At 48.7% G+C, this 14,266-nt stretch overlaps 1 protein-coding gene across 4 annotated transcripts in view; it reads right to left on the bottom strand.

Moving 5' to 3' along the window:
• The window catches only part of GRIK4 (glutamate ionotropic receptor kainate type subunit 4), a 132,291-nt gene that overhangs the window by 42,400 nt on the left and 75,625 nt on the right, over window positions 1-14,266 (bottom strand). For 3 of the 4 annotated variants that reach the window (XM_086626856.1, XM_086626859.1, XM_086626860.1), the window contains exons 6-7: window positions 13,321-13,374; window positions 1,642-1,803 (exon numbers count right to left, since the gene is read on the bottom strand). In XM_086626856.1, coding sequence (XP_086482982.1) covers window positions 1,642-1,803; window positions 13,321-13,374 — 216 coding nt within the window. The remainder of the gene's footprint in view (window positions 1-1,641; window positions 1,804-13,320; window positions 13,375-14,266) is intronic. The other variant, XM_086626858.1, reaches the window with a different exon arrangement.

Genomic DNA, 14,266 nt, shown 5'->3' with positions numbered 1-14,266 from the left:
AAAAGAACTGAATTCATTTTCCTATTGTGCTGTAGATTCCCTGACTCTGATATAACAGGAAAAGTCACCACCCTTCCATGCCTCAATTCCCCATTCGTACACCAAGAACAACAGTCCCTCCTGAGCAGCTGACTATTGCCTAGCACAAGGGGACCTGCCCAGCATGGCCAAGAGCAGCCACACAGCAGGTGCCTGGGAAGCCACCGCAGCCCCTGGGAAGGTCCCCTAATGACAGCAGGGCTGGAATTGTTTAGGTCGGGGCAATGCAGCTTGGTCGAACACCCTCCCTCTAGAGAAGTGCTCAGGATGAAGCCTGTTGTATGGTTGATTTTGCTGGCTGTTCAAGACAACACAGGGTAAGAAGCACAATGAGATCACTTATTTCCCCATCACACCTGCCACGCTCCTGTTCCTACAATCTTCCGTACGTACCATTAGAAGGAAATTTATTTTTAATGCCTCCGAACAGTCCCTGCAACTGTCATCCAAATAGGAAGCTTCCTGGTAGCAACCCTATAGAGATTTAGCAGGGCAGACAGCAAGCTCACTGCAGCCACCTCCGTGCAGAAGGGCTGGGAGGAGGGAGAGCAGGATGGTCCCAGGCACGTACTAACCGTGCCCTGAGCTCCATGTCAAGCCAATAGGATGTGGGCACAAAGGGCAGAAAGCTCCTCATTTTGCCTGCTTAAGATCACTTTGTAGCGATAATAAGGAGGCTTTCAGCAGCACACAGCTGCCTCAGCTTGTCAAGGGGATTCCGAGTTCATTATAAATGATGCAAACGGTTCCACGGGTGGCACTTTCTCTCTCCCCTCCTCCAGATCCAGCCATAGCCCCCTGCATCCTCGATTTGGCAAATCTGATTTGAAAACCTTCCCAGATCCGAAGAGTCCCTAGGGAAGATTTTGGTGCTGATCTGCAAACTCATCAGGGAGATGTCAGAGCATGCAACGTTACACAGCCCCTTGACATCTGCCTGAGCCCAGCCCTTTCTATGCTATTTGCATCCAGACTCCCTCTTCCACAACCCATTTTCCTAGAGGTAAATACACAGGGACAAATTTCACGCGGGAAACACTGAATCAGGGATGCATCATCCCCTGCACTCATATATAAATTTAATTTTAATTAAGATTAGGCTTCAATTTAAAGCTGTACAGCCATTCAAGAACAGACAAGCCCTCTGAAGCTCTATGCCTACATGGTTCCCCAAGTTCCCTTTGGGTGACCACAGGCTTTCAGGATCACCTTACTATTCTCCAGATCAGGAGGCTCCCCTGTAAGTCACAGCTTGACACCCCAAGTCCTCTCCTACCTACTTAACTAAGGTTCATTCTTCCCATTCCCGGACCACCATCTCCCCAAGACCGATGACCACGACAGCCAATCCAAGGTACAGCAGCACAGCAACAGCAGCTTGAGCTCTACAGCACAGGGGTTACCTGGATTAAATAATTAGTCAATACCATGCATCCATACACTTGGGACCAGAGTTTGTACTTCTGCATGGTCTTCACTCACACTGCATCGCCAGTGTCTGCTCAGAACCACCCTGCAGCTCTTTTCACAAGGTTTTCCTGATGGACTATAGCACCTTCTGACTCAGGGAGGTTGTGAACAATGGGAATGAATTTTACTTACTGCCGGCCCAGTAAAAGGAGCATGATCGCAGTTCTCCTGCCAGGACTGGTTGAGGCTCTGGACAAACTCTTGGAAAAAAGCGTGGGACTGGTTGAAAATGGAAAATCCCAGGACGTTGACTCGGTCGTCCAGCAAGCTGTCCAGGCGCTGGAGGGAAAACTCCTAAAGCAGCCCAAAACAGAAAACAGGATTTAGGAAGAAGACAGGCACCAAAATCTTCAGAATCATTCAATACTCTTCAAAGGAAGATGGAACCACACAGCTACAAGAACCTGTATGCAGAACCTGGTTCCATCCAAACCTGAGGCAAGAAGGATCCCCAGGACACCAAGATCACCAGATTGTGGAGACCCATGTCTGGAGAGAAATCCACGTCCTTTCTTTACTATTTTTAATTTCCTCAGAGAGCGCCCTGAACCGGACCACAGACTGGATGGCAAACCTCATCTGCTGAGTGAAGCTGCTCTACCACCACCATAACCAATTTGGTGACACCAAGTGAAAACTGATAAATTAAATCACTTCCTCCCCACAGAGCAATCCTGCCCTGCTCCTTTGTGCCATCATGTACCAGGAGGAGGTGCCAATCATGGGACATCCTAATGCCCCTGTGGAGGGTGGGAAGGTGCTTTAACTGTGGGCTTTGGTGTGGGGCCCATCCTCTTGCATTTCTGAAGAGCAAAGTAGTAAGATGTATAAAAATGACTGTATAAAAAAAAAAATACAAAAGGTAAAAAGAAGAGCTCTATTCTGCTACTCACATCAATGGAAGCAGTTACACAACAAAGCCAGTTTCCTGGAGAAGAGTCCAGCCCTCCTTGTCCTATTAGCAGGAAATAATGGTGCCTTCCTCGCTAATTTCTCTTTTGCTAATTGCTAAAATGGAGTGAGAAGGTGGGAGTAATAGTTGAAGAAACTGCTGGATACCCATTCTCTTCTATCACTATACAAATGTCTTTTGGCTCTGCCAGAGAGATCTCAGGGAGTCAAGTCATTTTTTTATCTTTCCTGCGTATGTGTGCACGTAAGAGCAATGTCTGTAAATCTCCGAAACATGGAGTTACAAGACTATTCCAGCACAGCAAACTCCCACGAGAATGTCATCAGACACAGGATTAAGTGCGTTTTGGACACAACCGCATTAATGTTAGGTAACATGAAATTGCCTATGAACTATTGATTCATTTGAATGATATTATCCTCCTGCCTTCCTGACAGGTTATCCATTTACCCACAGCGTCCTGTCAACCCGTGCAACGAGGGCAGATGGCTAATGAGGACCTGGGCTCGAGGAGATCCTGGATGCAAGCAGAGCAGCAGGAGATACACTGAGGCCCTGCAAAATCCTACCTCCTCCCAGCCAGAGCCGGGAGGCAAATTGCGCAGGGCACAAGGCGAGCAGCTGCCCGACCGCCCTCTTGGCTTCCTTATACCAGAAAGAAAATGAGATTTTATGTACCAAAACAGCCACCCAGTCCAAGGCTTCAGTCTCAGGCCAGACCACCCCAATTTCAAGGCAGCTGAAATTAGTGCCTTTATTTATTACGTCTTTTCTCCCCTGAAAACACTTGTAAGCTTTTGAGGTTGCTCAGGCCCTGGTAGGTTGTTATGCTCTGCTCCCTAAATTAGCAATGCCAAGGTGATGGGATGAGACCTGCTGGTCTCAATTCACATGGGGGAAACTGAGGCATGCAGTTGCAAGGCTGAATCCCCGGGTACTGGCCACTCGGGCTGGCTGATCGATGGTGTCAGCCCCAGCCCCGGCTCGGCGCCGCGCGCAGCTTTCGGGAGGGACCCCCGCCTGCGTGAGCCCAATTCTCTGGGGAAATTCCCGCGTCCCGCCGAGGACGGAGGCAGCTGCCAGGGCTCACTGCCCGACAAAGCGATCGCAGGCAGAGCTGGACATGCTTCCCCTGGAGTCAACAATTTGCTCTGGTTCAAATGTTAACAGCAGTTTTTTCCCAGCTCTCATTAGCGGTGCCTGGCCATTGCAAGCTTTGGTCTTTTTCTACAGCCAACGCTCTCCGTATCTGTCTTTTTCTAGGCAAGCCTCCAGCTGCAGAAAACCCCATTTCTGTTGCTGTCACGCTCATAAAACATCCACCTCTGCAACACACGGTGATAGCATGGCCTGTACACGACCCTTCCCCTGCACTGCTCCCTGTCCCTTCCCTCCGCTCCAGCTCCAACTCTCTGCCTTTAAATGTTTTTCCATCAGACATGCACAGGAGCATTCTGTGGGCCCAGGTCAGAAACGAGTAAATGAGCCGTGAGCTGCCTATGCAACGGGATGGAAATAAACCGTCCTTGGGGGATGCACTTCATTTGCAATGGGATAAGAGAGATTTGGTAAGGTCAGGCTTGCTACGGAGGGCGAAGGGGTGAGAGCATCCAGATACTCCAGAAGCTGTCAGCTCAGCTTCTGTCCCTACTTGTTTTTTCCCTTTCCTACATGGTCATTCACCACGCTTGACATTTCCAAACCCACGTTTTGCAAACACAAACTAATTTGCCATTCAAAGCCTGATTTCCAGAGCTTGACACCCCATCCGCCAGCCCTGGTCCTACCTCCCACCCTGCCCTCCCGACAGCAAGCCACGGCTGAGCCTCTGACACTGCCTGGCAAGAGGGGAGCACAGTCAGGAAAGGGGGTGGAAAACCCTGCTCTTGGAGATGATCTCAGATGGCTCCTCTCACCGTGTTTGCAAGCAAGCATTAACACATTTACCTTCCCAAAGATCAGACTCAGACAGAGAAATATCGTTCATATATGAGAAGCGAGACTCGGACACACGAACGGCTCTGTAGCAAGCGCACAGGGATTCGGTGTCAGATCCAAGAATTTCTCGTTGAGATGTACTGAAGCCGACTTTTGCCTAAGCTAGGAAAAATTTTAAACAGTCTGAGCACAACCATGGTATACATACCCAACCGTGCCTTGACTGCTAGACAAAGCTGGCAGGGCTAGGGCTTACATAGAATAGTTTCACAGCCGCCTTCCCTCTCCTCTCCTCATGTAGTTACTCTTCCTTATCTGCAGTGCTGGCTGGTGCTTTTGCAGGCTAGAAGATAGCTTTCCAACACAATAAGAGCAAGGAGCCATTAGGAAAATAGCTCACACCTGTCAGCAGATTCTGTTTAAAGGGGGACTCCAAGCCCTGGTGTACCTTGTCCTTGCCTCCTCCATCTGCACAAATATAGCTTTGTAACCACATACTTTCAGGTAAGGTCAAGGTACCTGCTGAACACAAGTGGGTGCGAATCAAAGAGATGGGTGCAAACAGCATCTCTCTGATCACCTCCTATATCACTATCAATGATTTTTTTCCCCTCCTTACACCGGAATAATTGCAATAGTTGACCAGCACCTCGCCCTCTGTCTCAGTCCAGCACCTTTATGCCAAACAGTGCAAGCTGAAGCACAGAGAATATCATCAAAAATCATGCCAAGGCTAATTTCAGGTACACCAATCCTGGCTGCCTGAATTCTTCCCCCTCTTTTCAGTCTGTTTTTTAAAGCACCCACCAAAAGTCAATATTCTGTTTCATGAGATCTAAGATGAAGTAGGTCCTGAGGGTCTGCAGCCAAAATTAATGAACTTTTACAGGAGAAAAATCCCCAGGCTTTGCTCAAATCACAGCAAACTCTGCAGCAGAACCAGGCAATTACAGTGTAGATTTTCTGACTTCTACTACAGGGCCGCAACCACTAAATATGTGCTGTTAAATAGCAACACTTAGCAATTCTATGGCACTCTATATTTTCCAAGTGCTAGGCACACATTAGCTAATTGAATACAAAGGGGTTCCCTGGGAGACAGCACTGGAGGAGTCATTAGAGGATGAAGTCACTCTTGGGTTCCTGTGCTTCATGCGGCACTCGACCTGCATTCTCACTTCACAGCAGCAGACAAAACCTATGGAGTGGCCTAAACATGAAGATCATTGGGAGAACCTGGCTAATAAAAGCCGCGCAGCCAAGCTCTGTAATTCATTATTTTAAAGCCACGAGCTTGGATTTGCTGGCATCGCTAGCTGAGAGTTACGATCGGGAGATTTACAGGCTATAGTCTCCGTTCCATCAGGAATACAAACGCACACGGTGCAAGCGTATTGCTCAGCGTGGGTCTCTCGACTCGCACGTTCAGATCGCATGCCAGCCGATCCCGACTGGGACTCAGCACCCCCAAGCCCTCTCCCACCTCAGCCCGCACCGGCAACGGGGCTCCCGCAACACACTGGTGGGTTTCTGATGGAAATGCCCCTCCTGCCCTGCCCATTTCACTCTGGCTCCGTAACACAACGGCAGCAACGTGCTGCTCCTCACGTTGTCCCAGCACAGTGCCACGGTAATGTACAAAATCACTGCTGCCTTGCCCTGCGGGGACTCCTGCCAGGAAACTACTGTGCCTGCAATACAGAGGAGGAAACTGAGGCATAGAGCAAAGAACAGCGAGCAATTAAAAACCTGACAGCACGATTCAGCCTAGAAGAGACATGGATTAACAGCATGCCTTACAATGCAGAACATCAAAGCCAGCATTCGTGTTTAAGCATATAATTAATAAAGTATCCTCCCAAAGCTGCATCTAAGTGATCCACTCCCAGACTACAGCAGACTCCACAAATAACATTCAGGTCTGCCCTTGCTACTGGCCCCACCGCCACTGATCACACCTTCCTTCCCTCCCATGCCTGGGAAGAGCCTGGAGACTTCTGTGTGGAAAAGGCCAGTAAAGCAGGGGATTATTAGTGTTATAACAGGCTGCCTGATAAGCAAATGTCTTTTAAAGTGTGAAGCTGCGAGCCCTGGAGACTCCCCTGCACTGCCACGCCGCGGTCTCACTTCGGCGAGCGGCTGCTGGTAGCTGCTCACCCCGCAGCGGCGAGCCGGCCGGTTTGCTGTTCGGCACTCTGCATCAGCTATTGAGCTCCTTCCAGCTTTATCGATTTAGCTGGTGATATTGTTCTGCATCCCATTTGTGCGCGCAGAACCCTCGCTCCCCGACTCGATTCTTATCACGTTTTTAATAACCCAGATCACCTGGGAAGCAGGGAGATGGCAGCCACTACCTGTACACTGAAGACAATATAAAGATGGGCTCATTTCATTTTTAGTGACTCCAAGACCTTCCCATGCCCCGCTCAACCTCACCCCATCCCAAGCCCCTGGAAGGGACAGGACTTGCTCTGTTCAAGCTACACTAACAGTAAGATGTCCCTCTCCCTCCCTCCTCTCTTGCTCACACACACACGTGGTTATCTTCTTCTCTTAATTATTGCAAGGACTTTATTGGATTTTTGGATCTGCTGATTAGCAGCCTCCAAAACACCCTCTGATGCTGTCATTGCCCAGTGCTCAGCAGGAGAAACTCCTGGTGCTGTAAGCTCTGCAGGCTGCACTGACCTCATTCCCCTCGGTCCCAGCCAAGGATCCGGCCCTCTGACGGCAGTGAAGGCTGATTTACACCAGCACTAGATTGCCGTGGGTCCAGAACATACTGTACTGTTCCTTCTCTATTTTTATGTGGGATGGGAAGGAGAATACTGGGCCAAGGCTTCCATTTCTCTATTATTAAGCCCTCGCTCTGGCAAAACTTCCATTTCAAGAGTATTTGGTGCTTAGAAAAGCTGACACAATCCAAACACAGAGTTACAGTTCCCATACTGAGATTGCCTGGCAGCTTTTATGCAGGACCCAAACTTTCAGCTAGTTCAAAGTCAGCACAACTCTAGTGACTTTGCAGTCGACATCACTGGATGCCAATCTGCACCATTCTTCACTGTTTTAGGGTTAGGCAGAGGAGATAAAGTATCTCAGCTCTTGGTTCTTTGGGCAAACAAAACTCTCCTCAAGGAGTCCCTCCTCAAGCAATGGGTGGCATGTACCAGTACACTTAGCCCAAGGGGCAGAAAGTACCATCCTGGTCCTATTTACACCAAATGGATCTCATGCAACTCCTCTGCAGTTACTCCAGGTTTTCACAGTTCAGGCACGAACAACGTGTTGGGTCCAGAGCAAGACTCGCAGACAGAGAGGGGAGCAGAAGGACTCCTCTTCCTCCAGGGACACCGAAACCAACGGCTAAAACATGGATTCCTCACAAGGAGCTTGAAAAGACTGTGAGGCTCCCTTGTCACTGACGTCCCCCACAACTCTCTCATACTGATTGAGATCATTAACAGCAGCAAGAGTACAAGAAGGAAGAAAAACATGCAAATCAACAAACTACACAAAATACAGATTGAAGTGAGTGACTTTGCGAGGAGGCTGATGGTACCTCCCATCCTCTTCCGTACCACAGAGGCATGCCAGGGACTGCCACCAAGCATCTCTCCTGGCCCTGTGCATGGCTGCGTGCTCATTACGTGATTGGGCCATTTGGTCCCTGCAGTGGTCACTTCTTCACAGTCTGTCACCAGTGACCAATTTCTCCCCTGAGATCACCAGACCTCCTCTGTTAGAGGTAGCAGTGGAGAAAACACCTGCCTTTGCCTCTCTGAGTCCTGTTGCCCTCAGGGCTGAGCTGCCGAGTCTGTTAATCATTTCTAAGCTCCTCTAAGAACACATTTATTTATTTACTCAAGTGGACAATATTATGTTAAGTGCTTTATGGTTTTCTTGAAAGGCTCAGTTTATTTATAAACTATTGACAGAGTCGATAAGTTTATAACAGTCCACATGTAAAAATCAATTTCTCTGGAAGAAAAAAAGTCATCACAGCAACAAATTCTGCCCTTTTGAGTAGGTAAGTGGATGTGGGAGATCTACCCAAAGCACTGTTATTCAGCCATTCATGTAGTTAAAGAGGAACTGTGATCTCAGTGAACTTGGGGACAATTTAGGGGAACGATCCATATATAATCTGGTTGCTCTTACAAAGTTGATGCATCACAAAAGCATCAGAGTGTGCCATATGCTAGTAAGGATGGGTCTTTTACCTCCTCATGCAAGGAGAGCTACTACCTTTAGGAGGCTGTTCTTCAAATGAGAGCACCTTAGGAAAACACATTGTCCACATCCTTAGTAAAAGCAATTTACTTCAACTTCTCTGCAGGAAGCCTGAGGTTTGAAGAGTGACAAACCCGCAAAGAGATCAAGTGCTAATGTTGAGACCTGAAAAGCAGAGTTCTTGGAAAACAAGGGGTAGAAAGTATGAAAGACAAATAGGACATGACAGCACGAGGGCAGAGGAAAAGAGAGAGGTGTGCTCTCACAGCAAAGGGCCTGGGCTGTACCTGAGAGAACGATTTACTCAACAACTGGAAATCAAGCACAGGACAGACTCTGAACGACACATAAAGAAGACCCAAGGCAGGTAAGGTAGCACAGGCAGCAAAACGCAGGGAGGTACAGTTATTGCTTCGCCTAAATCCTCCTTTCCTCATGCTAACTAGAATGAGGAGAGATTGCTTTGGCATCCTTGCAAAAACCTGATTGGTTTGCCCTGCTACCACATGCCATTGAGAATATGAACCATAAATCCAGGGAATGATCAGGGCTCTACAAAAAAGGTTTGCATGAGCTACTGGGAATCAGGGAGGCTGGCCGGACAGCAAGGTAAAATTTGTCAAAGTTTAACAAAAGAGTCCGTGCTCTTCACTTGTGCCGGGGCACAAGGGAACACAAGGGTGCTTGAGGCCAGCAGACCTGGCGCAGCGAGGCCAGACACCACAGCCCGTGCTGGAGCACACAACGCAGAACCAGGCATGGAAAGAGAAGGTAATTTCACAAAGCAGGACTAAAACCTAAGCTCCACAGCCCTGGTCAAATACTAAGCTGCAGTCCATTTTCCCATCATTCCCTCCTTTCAAAGGATGTTACTGTAATGACAAGCTACTGCTGAAACGTGTGATGTTGTCTGGGTGATCTGGACACTAGTTTCCTCTCCAGTTCCAACGAGGCATCCAGAGACACAATTCAGCTTTGAAAATCTCATCCTATATGAAGACCAATCTCTTTATAAATCACTAAACAAAGAAGAAAAAACAGGAAACAAAAAAAAACCCAAACCAAAACTGATTTATCTGGTCTCTGGAAATTGAATACGGCAGCTGTTTTATCAGCAACAACACCTCCACACAATATTGTCGGGGAACAAAACTGCATCCAATGAACAGACCATCTGACTCAAGGCACTAGTAAAACTCCTTTACACCTTTCTTCTTACAGTAATAATTTTAATTGTTTCAATTATTTCCATCTAATCTCCTTGATAAATGTTTTGAAATTTAAACCCAGCCCGAGGTCCATACATTATATTAAATAAATAAAAAAAAAGACAAAAAACAAAGACAAAAACAACAACAAGCTACACAGCATTAACAAGCCAAAATAAGTAATTGTAGCACAGGATTTTGGAGGCATCCAACATCCCTCCTGCTCTGTGTTACTGATTTCAAAGGTTTCTAGCACTAGGAGGAAGATTTTTTTCCATGTGCAACCTATAGCCTGCTCGCCATGCTCCATTTATGCACCAGCATTATTAGTATTATTAGTACTACTACTGTTATTACTATTATTGAGCACAACATCACCCCCTTACACGGTCATAAGCTGTGTGGACACACAGAAAGCCTGTGTCCTGCCAGGGAGTGGGGAAGGGACGACAAGCAGCTCTGAGCCCATCTCAGCACAGCAGAAACCAAGGCGCAGGGAGCAGCTGGCCCCTGGGGCAGCATTTGCCATTAACCATCAGGAAATTTCAGCCCTCCCAGAAGGGTAAGTCCCAGATCAAGGGATTTTGTCACCGTGTGGATGTGCCACGAAGAAACTTGGGTGAAACAGATTTTCTGCAAGGGGACTGAGGACAGAAGGGTGCTCGGCTGCCATGAGCACCCTGTATGCTGATGACAGACGTGGGGAAGAAAAATGCAACAGACCCGCTCTGTTCTGCAAGTTTCATTAAGACTCTTGGAAAATTTGTTGAGCTTCTGCTGCTGACAAAGAGAGTCCCTTGAGCTGGCTGAAGGAGGCTGATAATGAATTTGCACGCAGTAAATTAGCCTATGGATATTTTTACATCAGGCTGCTCGCCTTGGCTCCGATGGAAATGCATTGGGGGCCAAGGACTCCTTCCTCATTTGCTCCCGCAATCTCCTGCCAAAGGCTGGCATCTGCTTTCCGTGCCGCTCTGCCTCCCCGCTGCACGGCGGCAGGAGCGACGCTGACGCTATCTGCGGCCATCAGGCTGGCTACGGAGGGGCCGGCCGCCCCCAGTCGCTCTCCCGTGGACTGGTACCAGGGCAGTTGCAGCAACTTGCCTCCATCTCATGCTCCGCAGAGAGCAGAGCTGCGACACACAACTAGCTGTCGGCTGGGATGTGCTTATTAAATAAAATTAATGCTAGAAGACAGACACAGAATTCTCCTCTAGTACCACAGGGCAGGTGTTTAATTCAGCATTTTATCCCCTTTTCTCTTCTTTTTTTTGCCTGAAATATTTTTCCATCTCCAAGCAGCTTAATGCTATACAGACTATTTCCCTTCTGATGGGTTCTCCCTCCATTTAAAGCCATCTTTTTGCTTGCTCCCCTTGACAGCAGTTCACTATGATTTTATCTTTTCTATTAGGCAGTGATTGCAAAACCTCAGAGGGTTCATTAGGAGCTTGATAATCCCTCCAGATTTATTAGTCTAAATTGCTCACTCCCATCTCTCATCCCCATTTAAATATTACTAATTTCCTTAAACATCTCTTCCATCTGCTCAGGTTTTGCCCGATGTCACCTTTCTTTAACGGTCCCTGCCAAAAATCCAGTTAGTTCTGTTTTGGACAAAGTGGTAAAATAACCTCAGTAAACAGATTAATATCCTGTGAGAGTGAACGGTAACAAAACTCATTTCTTCCTCACCTGCCTCACCTGCTATAACTGCATTACACTAGATGAATGGGTTTCAAAGACAAATTTCACCTCCTGACCTCAAGCAAACGCTTAATCATGCTCACGCTCAAAACTAATGTGGTGGCAGCAGTGGGGAGCTTAATTTTTATAGTTATTTCTGTTGTTCAAGCACCACCTATGAACGTAGACTCCACTGTGCTAGTGATGTGCAAATAGAAACCCCTTACCACGTGCATAGTCCTGGTCTGTGGAGTGCACAGCGACTGCCAGGACTGGGGAGGACAAGTGGTAGAAGAAACAGTTGTCGGGACCAGAGAGCAACAGGAAAACTACTTGCTGGGACTGGGAAATGACTGGAATGGTTTAGGGTTGTGAGCGGGATCTGATGGGGACAGCCACAGTCCCTTACCAGCTCTACCTGCAGCACCAGAATAGCTACGGTCTGACTCGGGGCTGGCCCTGGGGGTGAGAAATCACAAAGCAGCAGACACTGCCTTAAAACAAGTGACCCTCACTTCCCAGGGGCACAGCTCTTCCCCTAGTCTCCATCCCCAGCTGATCTCCTCCAGGTACATCCTTCTTTCTGCTTCCCCACCCAGTGCTGGTCGTTTGCACAGGGATGAACAGCAGCAGTGAAGCTCACTCTTGCTGGACTGATACAGAGCAAGGTTAGGACCAATGAATTGAGCACTAAGCAGGAATCAGAATGCTATTAGTTCAGGTAGGAAGCTTGTGGCTTATTCTGATTTTTTTTTGCATTTTTCTCTTTCTGTTCTCTGCCTCAATTGCTCTCTTGGCTTTCAACCCCCCCATTTCACTCCTTCCCCCTCCTCCTCTCCACTCCAGCTCTCCTGCCCACACGTTTGGCTCCATCCGTTCCCGTCTGTCTCCCACCCAAACACAAAGCGTGATTCAGCTCTCGGCTTTCCTGGCATACGCACACCCTGGCATAAATATTAATAGAAATTAGAGAATATGAGTATCATTTGGGGTTGGAAGGCATCTCCACTTAATCATCCGGCCCATCCTGCTGCACTCAGGTTTCCATCATCCCCGCTCCAGCACTAACAGGTAGGTGTCTGGTCTGCCTGGAGGTAGCATTTCCCCCACACCACTTGGCAGCCTGTTCAAGAGCCTTATAGCTGCTGCGGCAAGAGAAGTTTCTCTGATGTTTATTTTGGGTTTCCCCCTGCTGCTGCCTAAGCCCATTACTCCTTGTTTAGCACAGCACTCAGGGATTTAACCACACGATCCCCCTATTAATGTTATTAGTAGCTGTAAAGCCAAATCACCAGGGGCCATGCTGAAGATAGACCCCGCTCTGCCTCTCAGCATTTATGGTATCATCCTCCCTTTGTCTCACAGAGCTGCACTCAGAGGCACAGCAGCAAAGCACGGGGCCGCGGTGCCCTCCGCACGCCCGCCCAGCGAGCCTGCCCTTCTCCTGGCACGGGGCTGACACCTCCAGGATAACCCTCCTGAGCCCTCTGTCAGGAACCACCTGTCTGCTGGTGCTTCCTGAGGAGCTGTACACCTCATCACACCGGCTCTAGCCACAATGTCTACAAATCCTGCCTTTGGCAGCTGGACAGGATCGATGGGTGCTTCCGGGCACCCATTGGCTTTCACCTCCCAAAGGCCAGGGCAAGACTTTCTCGGACTGATGCTCAGGTTTGCAGGGGCACACACCTCCTTGCCTCCCTCCCCCTCCACCGTGAATCCCCTGCTCCGTAAGCATGTGGCTCTTCCCAACGCTCCCACGGGCTGGGGAGATCAGCTCCCATTAACATGACTCTACAAGCAACGGGAGAAAAGCTGAGAAAAATGTCTTACCAGATTAGTGAAGATATACGTGTAATAGGCAGACGCCATTCCCAGTTCAGCTGCCTGTGAAGGAGAGGAAAGGAGATTAGACCAGAGCCTGACAATCTTCAATCTCCACTCCGGCAAGGCAGAGACTGGGCCACATTTGCTTTTTCATCCTTATCGCTCCGTGCCAGTGCTGCTGCCTTCCTGCAGGCGGGGAGGGGTGGGACACAGCAACACAATTTGACCTGTGGAATTAAAGTCTGGAGAACCAATTTTTCAGGAGGACTGAGTCTACCTCCAGGGTTTCCTTTCCGCAACAGCACTGACAAAGCACCTGCACAGGGGCTGCCTGGCAGAGAGAAATCACTCAACACCACACGAGCCGCAGCTCCAGACCCCCGCAACCATCCCTGCTCCCTCTGTGGCACGGTGCACGATGACATTCGGACATCTCTGCACATGGCCCCATCCAGCCAAGGACAACCTGGAAGGAAGATGCCCACTGGAAGTAAAAGCTTTTGCACCCCCAACAGCAACAGCCCGTACAGACCCTGGCAAGGTGAGGTAGGGTCCTGCAGCCTCAGCTCGAGGCCTCCAGACGCCCTTGGGATGAGGAGTTCCTCGGGTGTACCGTGTGTTTGGAGGAAACTGAGGTTGGCTGAGGTTTACTGCTTTGTAAACAGCTGCTGCTTTTCTCCTGTTCAACTACCAACACCTTTTTGAACACAATGAGGGAAAGCAGCAGTTGAGAGGCTTGTCTCCTTTCACCACAGCACCGTGATGCAGAGAGCAAGGCAGAAAAAGCTCTTCTGGAGCTACAGAAAAAGGACAGTCATCCCAATGGTGGTCTTCCCACATGTATCAGTCAGATTTGGGCTCCAGTCCCACAAATTAATTAGCATGAATGAAATCTAGTAACTCATCTTGTTCTCTAGAATTTAGACAGTGTTGCAATGGGCACAGAAATAGA

Source organism: Tauraco erythrolophus, chromosome 26 (assembly GCF_009769465.1).
Source record: "Tauraco erythrolophus isolate bTauEry1 chromosome 26, bTauEry1.pri, whole genome shotgun sequence".
NCBI classification, from domain to species: domain Eukaryota; kingdom Metazoa; phylum Chordata; class Aves; order Musophagiformes; family Musophagidae; genus Tauraco; species Tauraco erythrolophus.
The sequence above is the reverse complement of the archived record's forward strand: the minus strand, read 5'-3'. Positions and strand labels throughout refer to the sequence as shown.